The sequence below is a fragment of the Drosophila hydei genome, unplaced genomic scaffold (genome assembly GCF_003285905.1).
Source record: "Drosophila hydei strain 15085-1641.00,03,60 unplaced genomic scaffold, DhydRS2 tig00000349-arrow-arrow-pilon, whole genome shotgun sequence".
NCBI lineage: Eukaryota > Metazoa > Arthropoda > Insecta > Diptera > Drosophilidae > Drosophila > Drosophila hydei.
In genome coordinates, this window is record NW_022045714.1 from 54,006 (window position 1) to 71,640 (window position 17,635).

General features: G+C 37.9%; 4 protein-coding genes across 6 annotated transcripts; 2 read left to right on the top strand and 2 right to left on the bottom strand.

Annotated features, from left to right (window-relative positions):
- Window positions 1–77: 77 nt before the first annotated feature.
- Window positions 78–654, bottom strand: LOC111593433 (translation machinery-associated protein 7 homolog). The gene is made up of 2 exons (XM_023306180.2): window positions 578–654; window positions 78–514 (listed from the first exon to the last, which is right to left on the bottom strand). The coding sequence occupies exon 2, from the start codon at window positions 509–511 to the stop codon at window positions 317–319; it is 195 nt and encodes a 64-aa protein (XP_023161948.2). The 5' UTR covers window positions 512–514; window positions 578–654; the 3' UTR covers window positions 78–316.
- A 288-nt stretch (window positions 655–942) lies between these two features.
- Window positions 943–6,998, top strand: LOC111593500 (ADP,ATP carrier protein). 2 transcript variants are annotated; one of them, XM_023306267.2, is made up of 4 exons: window positions 943–1,069; window positions 5,892–6,192; window positions 6,282–6,409; window positions 6,477–6,998. In XM_023306267.2, the coding sequence occupies exons 2-4, from the start codon at window positions 5,896–5,898 to the stop codon at window positions 6,949–6,951; spliced, it is 900 nt and encodes a 299-aa protein (XP_023162035.1). In that variant the 5' UTR covers window positions 943–1,069; window positions 5,892–5,895; the 3' UTR covers window positions 6,952–6,998. The 2 variants fall into 2 exon arrangements, with proteins under 2 accessions (XP_023162035.1, XP_023162036.1); XM_023306268.1 differs by lacking the exon at window positions 943–1,069 and adding an exon at window positions 3,645–3,744.
- A 940-nt stretch (window positions 6,999–7,938) lies between these two features.
- On the top strand, window positions 7,939–9,541 carry LOC111593499 (ADP,ATP carrier protein 2). The gene is made up of 3 exons (XM_030224080.1): window positions 7,939–8,458; window positions 8,564–8,691; window positions 8,893–9,541. Exons 1-3 carry the CDS (start codon window positions 8,141–8,143, stop codon window positions 9,365–9,367), a joined length of 921 nt encoding a protein of 306 aa, XP_030079940.1. The 5' UTR covers window positions 7,939–8,140; the 3' UTR covers window positions 9,368–9,541.
- A 441-nt stretch (window positions 9,542–9,982) lies between these two features.
- LOC111593502 (CKLF-like MARVEL transmembrane domain-containing protein 4) lies at window positions 9,983–17,143 on the bottom strand. Of its 2 annotated transcripts, none has more exons than XM_023306270.2 (4): window positions 16,971–17,143; window positions 16,508–16,697; window positions 10,854–11,021; window positions 9,983–10,773 (listed from the first exon to the last, which is right to left on the bottom strand). In XM_023306270.2, exons 2-4 carry the CDS (start codon window positions 16,664–16,666, stop codon window positions 10,576–10,578), a joined length of 525 nt encoding a protein of 174 aa, XP_023162038.1. In that variant the 5' UTR covers window positions 16,667–16,697; window positions 16,971–17,143; the 3' UTR covers window positions 9,983–10,575. The 2 variants fall into 2 exon arrangements, with proteins under 2 accessions (XP_023162038.1, XP_023162037.1); XM_023306269.2 differs by having other exon boundaries at window positions 9,984–10,773; window positions 17,004–17,142.
- Between the last annotated feature and the right edge of the window lie 492 nt (window positions 17,144–17,635).

Here is a 17,635-nt window from a genome sequence, read left to right on the forward strand (position 1 = left end):
TCTGGAAGAATTATGTATTCGATATCTATTTGTTCCGCCCTTTCTTGTCTCTATATACACATGGAAACAATATGGCATTAATTGTTGCTTTTATTACAGTATTTAATGCGCTATTTGTGTTAAATCGTAAGTATAAAAAGAGAAATTTGTTTAAACTGTTCGAACATTCAATTTTGGTCAATTTACATTTGACGAAAACTGAATTTGTTTCTGCAAATGCAATTTACATCGTGTACGTTTGTGTATGTGTGTGTGTGTTCACAAATGAATTTCTCCAACAAAAAAGTAGCAAATATTTATGCGTTACGATTATCCATCATTTCTTGCCCGATTTCTTAATGCCACCGCCCACAAGGGGTCCCTTTTTGGCTGCCTGTTGTTTGGCGGCATCGAGCGCCTTCTGTTGCTCCTTTTGCTTCTGCTTGAATGCCAAATCGTCTTCGTCGAGATCTTTGCCCTCCTTCTTGGGTGCCTTCAGTGGCTTCTTTTTACCGCCCTCACGACCACTCATCTTCTGAATTTAAAGATATAAATTTATATTAATTTTCTATTCAGAGAGCTTAGCAAGTAGTCGCACGTTTTCCCAGCTTTTCTATTTAGTGTTTGACAATGACAAAAATCTATAGATTGTTAAAAAAACAGCACTGAATTTCGTTATCGATTTGTGCTTTCGATTCAACTCTAGGCACAGAGTATTATTTTTAAATACGCCTATAATTTTCATTAAAAGCCACTTTAATTTATTACTGAAAGAACTTATATTTATAATCATTTTTTTTAAATAAATTTTTTATCACATTAAGATAATTATTTACTATCTTTTAACCAATAATTAGTTTCCCACCCAATATCGCATTAATCGTATTAAAAATCGATATCTATCTTTATAATCGGAATATATGCAATGCAAGTTGCTCGATAGTTTGCCATACTGTTCACGTTTTACGAACACTTCACGAATTGCGTTCGTTAAGTGAGCACGCGGCTAGTTTCATCGCCAAGTGGGAAATTCTATTCTGCAAAAGAAGTTTTTATTCTGTGGCTTTTGTAAGAAGTTTAATAACTGAAGGTATTGTGGTTTTCTTTTATACAATTCTTAATTCTTTTTTGCTACGAGCTACTAGAAGAACAAAAATGAAAATCGGACAGTGCATTCATTAATAATTTGCCATTGATTTTTTTCTTTACGTTCACCTTGCACTAGATTTAAGTTATGTAATGTGCTAAATTTTTTTAATGTGTCGGTGTTGGTTTAATTTTCCGGTGTATGAATCTAACTCTATATTGTAGCCAAACGTTGCGGCGCTTGTAAAAAAAATATATAATTTATTTTTTTTTTTGTATAAAAATGGCAACAAAACGCTGCATAAATTGTGCTTACATAACCACAAATTAATTTGTAAGCGAAAGCAACGTTAAATTGAAGGCTGCACAGATTCGGCGTCTAATATAAGTCACAAGGTAAAACTATCGTCCGTGTCTCTGTGTCCTCTTTTTCAATGCACCCACATACACACACTTGCATTGTGTTAAGAACGCTCACGAGTTCTAACCTAAAAAAATTTTTTGCAAGAAAAATTTGAAAGCAAGCCGAGAAGAAGAAAAAACGGTGCCACACAAGCAAACTTTCGTGCATACACAGGCACAGGCACACGTATACAGTTGTGCACAATTTGCAACAGCTGCTTTTGCGATGAATCTAATTGAATATCCACTTTTTTAGTTGTATGTATGTGCAAAATTTTCACTATTTTTTCTTTTGTATTAAAAGTGTGGAAATGCGGCACACGCATACAGATGTAGTTGAACATTCATATGAATTCCATGTGCTTGTCGCGCTCTCTCACTTACTCACACGCTATGCCATTTACACGCGCAATATTCACGGCGACTATGAATGCCTGTGTATGTGTGTGTGTTTGTTTCAATGTATATTTTGCATTCTCTTGTTTCTTAAAATTTCTAAGAGCACATTTCTCTAACCATTGACCAATGACCGCTTAATTGTTGATTTTCGAACTCTCAAAGAAATAGACTTTTACATTTACCTGCTTGCTTACAAAAGTTAGAACCGGTTATGAAGAGCAGCAGCAGATGCTGCTGCTGTTCCTTATGACGTCAGCAGAGCAAACGCGTCATTTTAATATGCCGCATGTGATTTTTTTTGTATTTACTTATGCCCTTTTGTTTGGCCTTTTTAGCGCCATTTTGCATTTGGTGTTTTCTAACCCGATGCCCGGCAGAGATAGCATAGTTAAACGTCCTGGCAAATGTTGTGAGACAAACATTTACGTAAACATCTTTCAATGGCGATTTCTCATATTCGTTACTGCTAATGCAAGAATTGGCAAACGATAAACAAATCGTCGCCCTCATTGATGCGTCAGCATTTGAAGTAGTGGAAATTTTATGAATAAGTTGCGGATCGCGGCTAATTGTTTATGCGACGACTGTCTGCTGTCAGGAAACGCCCGTCGAAGAGAAAAATTCAAAATTTCTATGTTGTACTTAACCCATTTAACAGATTTAGCTGCACTTGAATCTATTTTTTTTCTTGCTTATTTTTGAATAGCCGCAATTAGATTTTTAGTACGCACCACAACTTCGCTTCTGCATTTTTGGCATCCTGCCACAATTTGTCGCTCTTATTAATTAGTGCGCGTCCAGCGTACAATTCTTTTTATGTAATTTGTTAGCGATTAGAAGACCTTGAAACCTGCTGCTTATATAAAAGAGCTGAATAAGTAGTGGTATTTAATCTAATCGCAGTACGCACATTTATTTCAATTACGTTGCCTTCCGCCTACAAAGAAGTCGGCCTGTGACTTCACATTTAAGAGAGTCTAAAGGCGACGAAGAGCGAGTGCTAAAGAGAGTTTGGCACATGCGTCAAAATTTCCATAAGTCACATGCTACGCTGTTGACGCGGGCGTCAACGCCACCGCCGCTGTTGTTTTCGTCGGCGCGTTGCCAACTGAGTAAAAGTTTACATTTTTGGCAAGCATTCAGTTTTTTTCTGTTGTGAAGGCGCTGCAAACCTCGAAAGGGGTAAATGAAAAACAATTGTATTAAATAAATTTGCATTGTTTTATTATTCTATTTTTCTTGTCATTGTTTTTAGGCCAATATTAATTGGCAATAGATTTATTTTGTATCTAAATTTGTCTTACACTCACTTCCTTTTCCTATCAGAGTCTGGCCCATAATTTCTCTCTCAATATGTGTATATATGAACTGATTAGCAGGTCTAGCTAACGGTGTTATGCAACGCTATTGGCATTGAATTCATTGCTATCGCTGTTCTGCTTGACATACACCACAGACATTGATAGGCATATAGATAAGATCTCTCTTGCTTTCTCTCTCTCGATCATTTGGTATTTGCGTTTGCGCACACGTGCATGAGCTTTGTATGTGTGACTGTGTCTATGTGTCTAGTTTCTGTTGCCAACTGTCTCTCAATATGCCTACCGTTATACGGCGCCGCTAACTCTTTCGCTCTCTCACAACTGTTGCGCAGCGACTGCGACGCCTGAGTACGTGAACTTGAATCTGCCGCTGCCACAGCTAGCAGAGGCAGCAGCAGCTGACCGCTGCTAAGCAGCGCAGGCTAGCTCGCTGTCTACGCTATTCCTACTGTTCACAAGCAATTTAGTTGCCGTCCGGTGCAGACCTTTGATTTCGCAAGGAATAAAGATAAATTAATTTTTTTTCGGTGCTGTGATAAAAAAACACAAACAAATTGTACGTATTGCATATTAAATGCATTTGAAATGCATAAACCTAAATATAAATCGACTCAATCAAAGACAATAACAATAACTGAAGCATAAATAATTTGCAAGCATTGGTGAATTAATTTTTTGTTTAATTAATTGATTTAATCAACTATTATCTTTTTTTTTTACTGTTACATAAACGTGTGCAAAAGCTTAAAACAATTAAAAATTGTGCAATAATATCAGAACCAGTTTTATTGTGTTTACAATCAGAGTTTAATTAGTTAAACAATGTTTAAACTTTTTTTCTCGTGCTTGGCTAAAAGAGTTATGCAATCGCCAGGGGTGGCAGCCACAACACTTTTCGTTCACATGCGAAGTTCAAAGCGATAAACAAGAAAACAGTTACACGTGCCTCTTTGCCTAGTGCATTGAGTTCATAGCTCCGCCTTTCAATATCTATTTATTTATGTTGTACTATTTAGTTGAGTATTTGAGAAAGTTACTATTACATCACGGTCGCGCGTGCTCTTTGCAAAAGCTCTTAATCAGCAGTACCCTGGAGAGATTAGATAACAGGGCAACGCTTTTTACAGTTGTTTGCTTCTGGCCATAATACCACCACCTAGAATAATAAGATTCTCTTGCACTTGAACGGGCTCTCTCTCTTTCTCTTAAATGACACTGGCATTGGCATTCCTCTCTTGAAAAGTGGTTACATAAAAGCGGGTTTCGTCAATGAAAAGTGGCCTAGACTGGGCGCCTGACTGCCTGCCGGTGGCTGCTAATTTAATTTTATACCACCATTCGTGAAGCAACAACAACAAATCACAATGAACAATTTTTTAGCTGCTGCTGTGATTTCTACACTTGAATTCTAAATTTAACAATGCAAGAGCATGAAAAGAAAGTTCTCTCTTTCTCTCTTTGACACTGGTCAATGTCAGTTGCGAGAAGAGCATTGGCACATATATGTTAGATAGCCATCCCCTTTACGCCAAGCAGTTCGCATTGGCTTACTCTTAGTATTTCAATAAAACTGGCAGCGCCATCTACAGTGTTATACAAGCGAATAAATTATGCAATGTGTACACACAGACACACACCCACGTTTACAAAAACATGTGCTCATTGCCAAAATGTGCAATAATATGTGTATGTGCCACGTAACTGTTTAGACAGCTCTTATAAATTCAAAATTTAGTTGGCTCTTGAGTTTGTGTGCTCTTAATCGAGAGTAAGCATTTGTTATTCTTTATTATTACCGGTTCAAACAAACCGCAGCTTGGTGTGCATCCAGTTTCCCAGTTGCATATACAAAAAGTTGAACCACTTAAACACGTGGCAGTTGGGGGTTTCAATTCAAAAACTGATTCGTAGGCAGAAATAAAAAACCACTTATATATACAACAAGCGCACGAACGCACAGCGACAAAAGCAATTGTAGTCTCTTGACAACAGCAAAAAAAACGACGCTGGTGTCTATCGCCCATTTGTATGTTTTGTATATAATGAACAGGCACACACAAATATATATATGTGTGTATGTATATATATTTCTTGTGCCGAATGCTTAGATAATATAGCAAAGAGCAATAGTCTCTACTGCTGTTAGCTTTATTTTTAATAACATTTATAATTGTTTTTGACCTAATCATTTATGCATGCCTAACAATTTTAATCTAGTTTTAAGTACATATTCATTTAACACACATTTTAATTTACGTTGCATCCTCGCATTCACTAAAAAACCGTGCAAAGCGGCCTTAACTGGCATGTAATCGATCTCTGAGTTACTCATCGATAAGCTACTCGATGCTTTACAGTTGGCAACGATAGATTGGGTAACGATCCGTATCGATTACATGTTAAGTTTGGCGCTAAACGTTATCGTTTTGTAACGCATGTTTTCACCTATTCCTGTTTTAAACATATTTTCATTTGGTTGTGGTGTTTATCGAATTTGGTTGTATATATAACAATAGTGTAAAAAGTGAAATGTGCTTTATATAAAATGATCACAAGAAAACGTAATTATCATAATCATAAATCTAACCTCACAAATGACTGACTGAAATGGAAGAAGAAAAAGAATGAAGATCATGATGATGTTGATATGGAAGAGAAGTTGAACTTATTGTAAAATTTTGGAAACTGCGTTGTTGTTTATAGCAAAATGGGCAAGGATTTTGATGCTGTTGGATTCGTCAAGGACTTCGCTGCCGGAGGTATCTCCGCAGCTGTCTCAAAGACTGCCGTCGCACCCATCGAGCGTGTGAAACTGCTTCTGCAGGTTCAGCACATCTCGAAACAAATCAGCCCCGATCAGCAATACAAGGGTATGGTTGACTGCTTTATCCGCATTCCAAAGGAACAAGGTTTTGCTTCATACTGGCGCGGTAACATGGCCAACGTTATTAGGTATTTCCCAACTCAGGCTCTGAACTTTGCCTTCAAGGACAAGTACAAGCAGGTAAGCAATCATAAAAACATACATGATGTCGATATATGATCACTATAATAATTATGTTTTTCTTTTTCATTTCATCTCCCTCTTCGTAGGTCTTCTTGGGTGGTGTTGACAAGAACACCCAGTTCTGGCGTTACTTCATGGGCAACTTGGCCTCCGGTGGTGCCGCTGGTGCTACCTCTTTGTGCTTTGTCTACCCATTGGACTTTGCGCGTACTCGGTAAATAACGATATATATACAAGACACGTGTATATTTTGATATTTATTAAAACTTGTTCCCTTTTAGTTTGGCTGCTGATACTGGCAAGGGTGGCGCTCGTGAATTCACCGGTCTGGGCAACTGCTTGACTAAGATCTTCAAGAGTGACGGCATTGTTGGCTTGTATCGCGGCTTCGGTGTCTCTGTCCAGGGCATCATCATCTATCGTGCTGCATACTTTGGCTTCTACGATACCGCCCGTGGCATGTTGCCCGATCCTAAGAACACACCCATTTACATTAGCTGGGCCATCGCTCAGGTTGTTACAACTGTTGCTGGCATTGTGTCCTATCCATTCGATACTGTTCGTCGTCGCATGATGATGCAGTCTGGTCGCAAGTCCACCGAGATCATCTATAAGAACACATTGCACTGCTGGGCCACCATTGCCAAGCAGGAAGGTAGCGGTGCCTTCTTCAAGGGCGCTTTCTCCAACGTTCTCAGAGGCACTGGCGGTGCTTTCGTGCTTGTGTTGTACGATGAGATCAAGAAGTTCTTGTAAATTTAATTATTAAATTATTCAAAAACAAACAACAAAACAAAAACAAACAACAACTACCACTACCAGCTAATTATATTATATAAAGAAAAATTTAACAACAGCGCAAAACATCTGCAATAATCCAATATAATTATAAAATTATATTATATATAATAACTGGAATATAATTTAATTGCACTTGCATAAATAGCAAACAAACAACATTTGATGGCCAGATAACAACAAAAAGAGCAGTAAGAAAAGCAAAAGAGGAATCGGAATCAGGATATTTGGAGCGGAAAGGACAAACCAAATCTCTAAGCCACAAGCACACACACATGAGACAAAACAACAACAATATCAGACGAACATTCTAGACATATATTTAAGTTATAAGCTAGTAGCATTCTTGTTAAGTTCGACAGGTGATTGTGGCAGGGCACAGGTGGTGCGTCTGTATCTCTGTCTCAGTTCTCAACGAAACAGTCCCCCCCGAAACTCCCCCTTTTGCCGATCGAGAATGTTTTGATCGTATATATAGAGTGCGCAAAATGAAAAGAAATATTAAGAACCATTTCTTAAGCCTCTGCAGTAACAACAAACCAACAAAAAATCAACTTGCGAGTTGGTTAAAAATATAAAAATTGATAAAAATAGTAGACCAACTTTGTTTTATTCGCGTCGATCACTTTCCCTCATGTAGCGTAAAGCTTGTCAGGGGAAGCCAATTCCTTTTCGACTCTAATTTCTCAACAATCCAGAGTCCGTCATAATTGTGGTGGAGTGATTTCTTGAGGAAGGTAAATCCTTGCGCAATTAATTCATCAGACTGTGAAATCCACACCGTGGTGTAATTATTGATTCCAGTAAGTTCACCACTTCACGTGAAAAATAGGCAAACAAAAAATGAAACACTTGATTTGTCGGATTACGTTGTTTTAACATATCCAAGTAGGTCTTTTTATATTTGCCCAAGTAGTCTAGAAAAGTTAACGTCGTGGGCTTTTTTTTTATACAATATCAAAATTAGCCCATTTTGTACGGAGCTGGTTTTATTCTAGACCCAATTATTTCGGAAAAAATTTAAAAAAAATTATTTTAATTTTTAATTTTCTTTGGACTTTAAAACCAATAAAAAAATTAGCAGATATAGAGCCGAACACAAGCGTGAAAACAAAAAGAAACCGCACAAAAAACCAAATTCAACAAAATGGGCGACGAAGGCGGTGGCATGAAACCAGGAGGTGATTTAAAATCCTTCCTCATCGATTTTATGATGGGTGGCGTGTCGGCTGCCATAGCCAAAACCGCTGTGGCACCTATCGAACGCGTCAAGTTGATTCTCCAAGTGCAGGAGGTATCCAAACAAATAGCATCGGACCAGCGCTATAAGGGAATCATTGATTGTTTTGTGCGCATTCCACGTGAACAGGGCTTTTCATCGCTATGGCGCGGCAATTTAGCCAATGTGATACGTTATTTTCCAACACAGGCGCTTAACTTTGCTTTTAAGGATGTCTATAAGACGGTGAGTGTCGGAATAGTTGTAGCGCTATTCAAATCTGAAACATCCATTGCGGTATTTCTTTGCTTACATATGTACCTAAAAAATCTTGTATTTTTAATTATTCAGGTATTTCTGGGCGGTGTTGATAAAAAGAAACAATTTTGGCGTCATTTTATGGGCAATTTAGCATCTGGCGGCGCTGCCGGTGCGACTTCCTTGTGCTTTGTTTATCCATTGGATTTTGCACGTACGCGGTAAGTTGTAGGTCGACGATTTGCATTCATTTGTGTGCGACAAATCATAATACCATTGTTCATATGTGGCGTTGCCACTTGAAATCAAAGTGCCAATTATAGTAAAATTGTTATTCTGTGACTAGTTGCTGTGGCCTTGCCACTTGACACGGTTAACTTTGTGCTAAAATTCACCAAGATACGTTATTTCACGTTTTGCAGATTGGCTGCCGATGTGGGCAAGGGTGGCGATCGCGAATTTAATGGATTGATAGATTGTTTGAAAAAGGTGGTGAAATCGGATGGATTGATTGGGTTATATCGTGGCTTCATTGTTTCCGTACAGGGCATCATTATTTATCGTGCCGCTTACTTTGGATTCTACGATACGTGTCGCGACCATCTGCCAAATCCGAAGGAAACCCCATTCTACGTCAGCTGGGGCATTGCTCAAGTAGTGACCACCATTGCCGGTATTGCGTCGTATCCGTTTGATACGGTGCGCCGTCGCATGATGATGCAATCGGGTCTTAAGAAATCGGAAATGATCTACAAAAATACAGCACATTGTTGGCTGGTGATTGCTAAGCAAGAGGGCATACCTGCCTTCTTTAAGGGTGCGTTCTCGAATATTATTCGCGGTACTGGTGGAGCTCTCGTCTTAGCCATTTACGATGAGTTCAAGAAGTATGTGTAGACACTTTCTTTTCTTCGCCTCTCCATGCTTCCGCCTCCCACTCAATCCAGCAAAACAAAACCACAAAAAAAAAGTCACTTAAAAGAAACTGCACAAAAATAAGAACGAAAGGAACTCAAATATCCCCAGAAATAGGGAAAGCAAAATAATTGCAAAATTTATTTAAAAAAAAAAGATCGAAGACTTAACTCAATCGTGACTAATTATGTATATACAAATGTATATACAAATATATTTTTTGTGTAACTATTAAAACAAAAACATAAATGAATCGACAAAATTTAAAGTAGAATTACATCCAAAACCGAAAAATATATTCATTTGATTTTACTCTTTTGTGAACTTTTTATTTAGTCAAGTTGCCAATCAGAGAACAAGAGGGTACAATTGTGTGCAAAATAAGTCATATATCGCGCATGCGACCACCACCAATAAAGAATAAAGAGGTACATTAATGAATGGATTATATGCATGTGCTGCATTAGTCAATTTGGCAACCAGATAACAGCTGTATTAGTTAAGTTGCCAACCAGCACACTTACTGCACACATGTATTTCCATATTATGTACATTAGCTACGTTAGTAAAGTTGACAACCTACGGCGTGTGGGCGAGTACAAAATGTAGTCAGGTTTGCCACTCTGCCAGAATAGTCAAGTGCACAACCAGCGGTGGATTAAATAATATTTATTTTACAGTTACAAAATACGAATAATTTATTGAACTTATTTGTTGTATTTGTTTGTTGTTATTGTTGCCTTGTATGTGTTGATCTTAAATGTTAGCAGGCGTTAAAGTTAAAGTAAGCATTATACTAACATTAAAAACAAATCAAGTCGCGCGGGCCGAGTCAAGCGCTGAGCTGAGCCTGAACATAAACCGAACTGAGCCCGCACATGAACCAAACTGAGCGAACTTGTAGTTGAGCGTTCATTCGTTACTGCCGTTAGATTTAAATGATCAAAAAAAAAAACTAAAATGGAATATAACAAAAAAAAACAAAAAATTATTTAAAAACTCTCCAAACAAATTGCACTTAAATCTTAAACTACGCTATGTTGGCTTTTGTGGTGGGTGCGCTGCTTGCTATTTGTTTGTTTTTTCTTTCTTTTTTTTTTGGGTGCGCATGACTAAAAAAATTTGTTCCGCTTATCGGTTATCGAATCAAACAGAACAGATCGCTGTTCGGCTTTGCTGCTAAAACACTTTTAATGCGTGGCGCCCGATCTGTGCGCCAGGAATAAGAAATATGTGCCCGCCGCATAAGCCAAGAAGTTGAATAGGCCAAAAACGCCAGCCGTTACATTTGCAGCACGTCCGGGGACATACGTTTCGGACCATCTGGCCAGCTGCACAATAAATGCAATAAAGTAGAGCAACGTCAACACAGCAGTTGTCAGCAGTTCCTGCAGGAAGAATAGGAGGGAGAGAAAGAGATAGGGCGAGTAAGTGATAAAGTTAATGTGTGACCAATGGTAAAACTCACTGAAAATATCCAATTAACGGCCACGTTGAGCGCCTCGCGTATGCCCAGGAAATATGCTGCAATCAGCAAGAAGGTAATTATGAAAGAGAGGACAACAGCAAATAGAAAAAAGCTCGTAGCTGCCGCCTGTGCGGGCGAGGCGCATGCCATGCAAATGATGCCCAATATCTGTAATGAAAAAGAACAAATTCCAGCCATTCATAAATATAACATCAAAGCAAATTCCTCAATTGACATTAAATGTTTTTTTTTTTTTTTTTGACATGATGTCACCTTAAGCAATTGAACAATGGCAACCAGTTAATTGCCATACATAAATACTAAATAACTAAATCGAGCTGAGCTGAGAACCTGTAATGAAAGAAACGTTTTATCCGACCTCCCAATGCTCTGTATATAGGAGTAAACTTGTTTAAAATAATAATTTCAATAATTTTAATAAAATATAGTGTAATTAGTAGTCAACCTACTAGGAGCTATAATACATATACATTAACATATGCACATATTTCAAGTTATGAGTCCGCTGCTTTTAGACAGTTAAACGGACATTGAACGAACCAATATACTTTAAGCCAGTCGTGAACTGCGTATAAATATGGCAGCGCTGCACTTTGACGCTCAGCTCATGTGCTGTGTGTGTGTGCGTGTGTGGGCGCCGATGACACAGATTTCGATGACATGCCCATTTGGGTTTGTGATTTGTTTGAGTTTTTGCTTGCAATTAAATAGCAATAAGCATTAGGCGGCGTTCGCGCGCACAGGTGTGCACACGCAGCTTTCTGTGTTGTTGTTATTGTTGGCTAAAACAAAAGGCAGACGAAAAGTGAAAGCTGAAAGTTGCAGACATTGCCAAAGCCAAAGGCGACCTGTTGCTAGTAACATCAACAACTACCACGACTGAAGTCAACTGGTTCTTGTTTATGTTATTGTTTGTGTTTTGGTTTTCTTATGCGCCGCTACACACACACACACAGTCACGAGCGCATAATATTCGCGAGCGTGAAGTAAAAGCGCCGCCTGTCGCCCAAAAGTTGATTGAACTGCAAGCTACCCTGCAGCGTGCACTTGACCACAAACATTCGGTTTTATATTTTTTAGTATATGCTGGCAACTCTGCGCAAAAGTTAGACAGAAAAATTTGCGTCATCACGTTTCAAAAATAAAAATAAAACTCATATATGTAGGCAATTATGTATTTTCTTTAAATATATATCACAGTACGCCATATACACACTTATCTATGTATATTTATACATATATTTAGCTATGGGAATGTATTTATGTTAGAAAACTTAACGCTTCAATAGCCCAGACACTGGCCCAAATTCAGATTCAGAATCATATTCCGTTTTGATACGTCTGCTTGGTAAATAATCAAATGCTTTATTTGCCTGTGAAGCATGAAAAGCGCTTGATCGATGGCGCATGACAGCAAAAGCTATGTAACTGTATCGCCATTTGGTTAAATGTACAAATGTATTTATTAATGAATATCGATAACAATATACACATGGTCATATATCGAAAATAAGGATGCGCTATGGCGGCTTTTTGCCTTTGTGCCTCAATGGTCACACAAATACACACTCACCATAAAGATAACGGTTACATTTGCTGCGCACACTCAACGCGCTTCTAATGCAGGCTTATGACGTCAGCATGTAAACAAAACGAAACAGACCAAAATGTGTGCTTGGGTTAAAAAACAAATAAAAGCAAAAGCGTAATTTGCGTTTATGACAGTGTCAATTCGTACATTAAGATGAGCTCACTTGCGCGTTAGCACTTAGTCAACATTCTGTACATAACCTATAAATTACATATGCATATTTTTGTCTCTTCTTCAATTGAAATCGGAACAAGAAATTCCCAAAGCAACATAGAATGTGTGACATAATTGCCGCTACTATATATAATACAGCGGAGCTTTATATGTACGGGCATTTGGCCGATCTTACGTAATGGCTATCAAAATATTTTTGAAATAGTCAAATAAATCGTGCGCACAATATTTCGGTTCTTATCGTGCCCAACCGCAATTTGCATATATGTAGATTGGTCCAAATCACACACACATCTATACATGCATGTGTGCATGTATGTATGTGTAGCTTATGCTTACAAGCGACCCTGGCACGACATAAATAGCTGTGCATGTGTTCGTGTGTGTGTGTGTGTGTTTTGTGTGCGTGTATGTGTACACGATACGACAACAACAACAGGTTTGTCAACATGCTGCACAAATGTTTGACCAACATTATTAGAAAAAGTAAAAAACCGCCTGAGTTTTCGTTAGCTTTTGGTTGACTGGAACTGGAACTGGAACTGATGTCGTGCAATCTTATCGCCCTTATAGCCATAGTCCGCTGATATGGCGGCCAGATGGTATGTTGGTCTATCGTTCTGTTTATTGTTGTTTGATGGTCGATAAGATGCCCATAAATAGAATACCCACTAAAGCAACTAAAGCAACTCAGGCAACTTAAGCGTTAAGTGAGCCATACTGATCGTATGAGTAATAAAGCCAATAAAGGACGAACTGTTGGCCAGCTGGCCATAGACAGCGCGGGAGTAAGAGGGAGAGCGAGATTGCGGTGTATGTTCGGGGGATTTCAGTGTTATCTCTAAACAACGTTTTGTTCACTTTAACAATACCCATTATCGGCCTGTTATCGGTGCGTATGAGTAACGCGGCCAATGAGTCATATGAAACAGGGCTATTCAGGATTATTAGCCAAGTATTAATCTAGCCTATAAAGTATATATACATATATTTAGAGTGAATCGTTTGAGTTATTGGTTTAAATGTTCTTTACTCCATTGCTGGAATTTGCTAGATTGTCAAAGATAACCACTAGTTCCTTGAACTTTCCGGTTCGCCAACTAGTTCCTTTCAATTAAACGAAATTTCCCAAACGAGGTGTGTTCAGAAAGTACCGCTCTCACCTATTGCTCTTAAGTTAGGGGGATTATTTATGGGAAAAGATAGAATTATAATATATTTTTAAGGAGAAAAATACGAAATTCGCATTACTCTTTAAAGTGCCCTCGTATATCGTCATTTATCATAATTGAGACGGCCTAAATTTAATTAATTTACCTAATTCATATACCATATACATATATATATAATTATATATAAATCATATATCGGCTCATTTTTATAGGCCATGTTCGCTTGATGGACTCTCTATGCTTAAGCTACTTTATCAGTTGTCGAAAAGAAACGAAAGTCGATAAGATTGGAGCTGAAAGTGCATTCAATGCGGAAGCCAGAGCCACATTTAACTGTTCTTTGTAACCAAAACAACAACGACAACGGTAACAACTATTTTCAGTTAAAGGAAGAGAAAATTGGGCACAATTACATTTGGCTAACATGAGAATCGCATAGAGTGAAAAGCGTAATTAGCCTGTGAATATTTGATAGGTAAAAGGGCAGCCGGAGGTGAGGGGTTAACGGAGATGTGTTTTGGATAATGATATAAGCGCCTCGAATTTGTGTGTCTCGAAATGTGCCGTTTTATTGATTTTTTTCGGCTCAATTTGAGGCTAATAATAATTGGAGAAGTGTTCATTATTAATGTGAATGTGTCCTTGTTAACGGTAAAATACACGTGTGTCTAACTGTCTGTGAATGCGCGCGCGTGGATGTGTGTGTGTGTGTGGGTGTGTGTAGCATTGACAGTGAAGCTTGCCGCAAAAAAAAAATCACTGCCTGATCTAGCTTTCACCACGTTTCTTTTTACTTAGAGCGACGTATATCTGTGTGTGTGTGTGTGTGTGTGTATGCGTGTGTGTCACACTGCTGCTGTACTTGTTGTGGTCGCGTGTTGGCGGCCACCTGTGGGCGGATGCCGACACATGCACAGTAAAAAAATTAGGAAATATTGTAATATTGTTTGTCTGTTTAATATTTTTCGTTTTTTTCAGGCTTCATTATAAATTTAAAATATTTTCGTTCCATTCCTTTCGTTCCTTTCATTCGTTTCCTTTCCCACCACAGCTCCATAGGCTTGGCTTAATGGCAAGGCGCGCGCCTGTTAAGCGAGCAGTTGCTGGTTCGAAACTGAGCGCGGTTTTTATTAAATCACTATTTTGTAAGCCCAATTTAATAATTTTTTATATTTTCACATTTTTTTTAAAAATATATTTTAGTAATATTTGCAAATCTAATAAATATTTCATTCTTTAAAACACAAATTATGTACAGTGCATATACGTATATAGAGTGTGCAGATAGTAGTATATATGTGTCTACATATATATATATATATATATATATATATATTTATATATAATTGCAGTTAATTCAGTTCATGTTTTCATTGCGGTTCTTGTGGGTTGTTGGCATTCGCATGGCTAACTGGTGACGGCTTCCCACGCGCCCGCAATTGGGTTTACATATATCCATATATATATATAACACATATAAACATATATATATATATATATATATATGTATATACTCTATGTATAAATACATAAATTCTATATAAAGTTGCTGTGAAACCGAACAGCTGTACGAATTTAACTACTTTTTGTTCTTTTTTTGTTTCTATAAATTACATATTCGATTTAAAAGTCATTAGCTGATATATATATATAGACATTTATATGTCGTATTGGAATCGAATTTTCAACCACATGCCTTGCTCACATGATGCCCTTTTGACGTGCCTATCTTATCCGTCTAATGAGATCCTGACATACTCACGCACACACACACACACACACATTCACACTACAACACAAAGCTAAAGATAGCTGAAACATAGAAAAGCTTGCACGATGGCACGATACCCTGTTCTTCTACTATATGTCAATACAATTTGTAATATTTATCGAAAGGAATGATCGATTAGATTTCTTAGCAATACTTATCAAAATGCCCAACAATACAATTTTGATTATCACAAGTAATACTCGTCGTATATATACTTTGAGTGATAATCTATAGTTAGACCGATTTTTACTTAAAGTCAATGTCACTAGATCGATAATCGCATAACGAAGCAATTTTATTTCGGCAAATAATTTCTTTTGCTTTATTATCGGGCAGAAAGCCCATAAAATTGAGCAATTTAACGGTATCTATCTCTTATATATATGGAATTAAACATATAATAGAACGCCGCAAACAACATATACAGGGTATTACGGGGGAAAAGATGGCGGCCAGCTGGCATGAAATATGCATTAATTGACAGAAGGCATTGAGAAATCTATAGATAAAAGTTCAATTTACACAGATAAGCTCTGTAGGTGGCACGCATTGAGGAGGTGAGCGCGGGATCGTAAGGGTTGACGGGCAATGCGGCGTATACGCAATGTCGTATCGCATTCGTTGTTTCCATGTGCTTTGCCTAATTTCGGCTTTTGTGGGCTCATCAATTGGAAAGAGAGTATATCAGTTTGCGATAAAACAGTTGCCCCTTTACAAGGACGAGGCGCATCAAGCTAGAGCTTAGATCTAGTGAAGCTATCGTTTTTGATATATATTGAAACAATTAATTAGGACATATCGTAAGAGAGTATTAAGCAGTCTGCCAAGCTGAACTGCAATCGGGTTGTTCTAATTAGATATTTGAGACAGTTGTAGAATACATATAGCCATATATGTATACATATAGCCATATCAATGTACTTACCAATTGGACTATCTTGATGAGGCCCGGTGCCGTTTTAAAATAGTCGAGATTCAAGCGAATGGCGCTCCAGAAGTTGCCATTGTTACTGGCTGAGGGATTGCCGCCAGGTGGGCCAGTTGTTGTTGTTGTGCGCTCGACGGTGACGACGGTCTCGACCATATTGTTGTTGTTGTTAACAATTTAACTTGAACTTTAATAAATAGAAAACTATTTCAAAAAAATATATAGATATTCATATATATATACGTATATATATAAATATATATATACACACAATGTACATAAACAACACTCGAAAAGATCTCGCAAGCGATCTTGTCTTTAGAATTATCACTAAAAAACAAGACAAAAAATATTCATAGATTTACGCTATATGCTATAGATACATGTGCACATATATATATATATATATATATATATATACTATATTTATATATATATGAGAGCTGCGCGCGTTTTATACCAGCTAGTTAACAAATCGGATTTATATATATACTTTTATTTTTGATTTATGAATGACTGCCAAGCGCTGCGATTGCTATGTCCACGGCTAACGAGACGCGTCTAACGACTGACGGGCACAACTGACACTGACTCTGACTCTGACTCTGATTACTGCGGTCGCTGTCGCAGTCGCTGCCTGCTGTATAACGGTTAACTGCACAATAATTGCTGCTTGTTATTTTTTTTGTCGTTTTCTAGCACTAAATACCAAAACAAATACCAACATCGCTCTCTACTACATGCTCTCTCTCTCTCTTTTTGCGCGCTGCCGATCGGCTGGACAGCCCTTTGCTGGCATACATTGATTTTGTGTGTGTGTGTGACAGTGTTAACCCACTGCACCCCACATACAAAGCGAATCAGGTTTTGTGACGCCGACGACAGCCGAACGTTACACGAGGCTGAGTAATCAGCAACAATGTTAAAAGACGCTTGCTACACTGTGCTGCTATGCAGACTACACACAAACGGGTCTACACACAGACACAACTCATGCTACGCATATTCTGTCTAGAAGATTGCAATAAGTAATGCCTTTCGCTGACGTCACAACTTAAGTATTTTGCATTTCGTCACATGGATACCAACACATAATAACAAATTTAAGTGGTCTTATTTATATGT

Excerpts from the sequence above, each read along its gene's own strand:
- LOC111593433 (XM_023306180.2), bottom strand. The coding sequence starts at position 511 with ATGAGTGGTCGTGAGGGCGGTAAAAAGAAGCCACTGAAGGCACCCAAG.
- LOC111593500 (XM_023306267.2), top strand. The coding sequence starts at position 5,896 with ATGGGCAAGGATTTTGATGCTGTTGGATTCGTCAAGGACTTCGCTGCC. Across the intron at positions 6,193-6,281 it reads TCAAGGACAAGTACAAGCAG|GTCTTCTTGGGTGGTGTTGA; the intron begins GTAAGCAATCAT and ends CCCTCTTCGTAG. Across the intron at positions 6,410-6,476 it reads TTGGACTTTGCGCGTACTCG|TTTGGCTGCTGATACTGGCA; the intron begins GTAAATAACGAT and ends GTTCCCTTTTAG.
- LOC111593499 (XM_030224080.1), top strand. The coding sequence starts at position 8,141 with ATGGGCGACGAAGGCGGTGGCATGAAACCAGGAGGTGATTTAAAATCC. Across the intron at positions 8,459-8,563 it reads TTAAGGATGTCTATAAGACG|GTATTTCTGGGCGGTGTTGA; the intron begins GTGAGTGTCGGA and ends TTAATTATTCAG. Across the intron at positions 8,692-8,892 it reads TTGGATTTTGCACGTACGCG|ATTGGCTGCCGATGTGGGCA; the intron begins GTAAGTTGTAGG and ends CACGTTTTGCAG.
- LOC111593502 (XM_023306270.2), bottom strand. The coding sequence starts at position 16,666 with ATGGTCGAGACCGTCGTCACCGTCGAGCGCACAACAACAACAACTGGC. Across the intron at positions 11,022-16,507 it reads TCATCAAGATAGTCCAATTG|ATATTGGGCATCATTTGCAT; the intron begins GTAAGTACATTG and ends TTTTCATTACAG. Across the intron at positions 10,774-10,853 it reads CCGTTAATTGGATATTTTCA|GAACTGCTGACAACTGCTGT; the intron begins GTGAGTTTTACC and ends TTCTTCCTGCAG.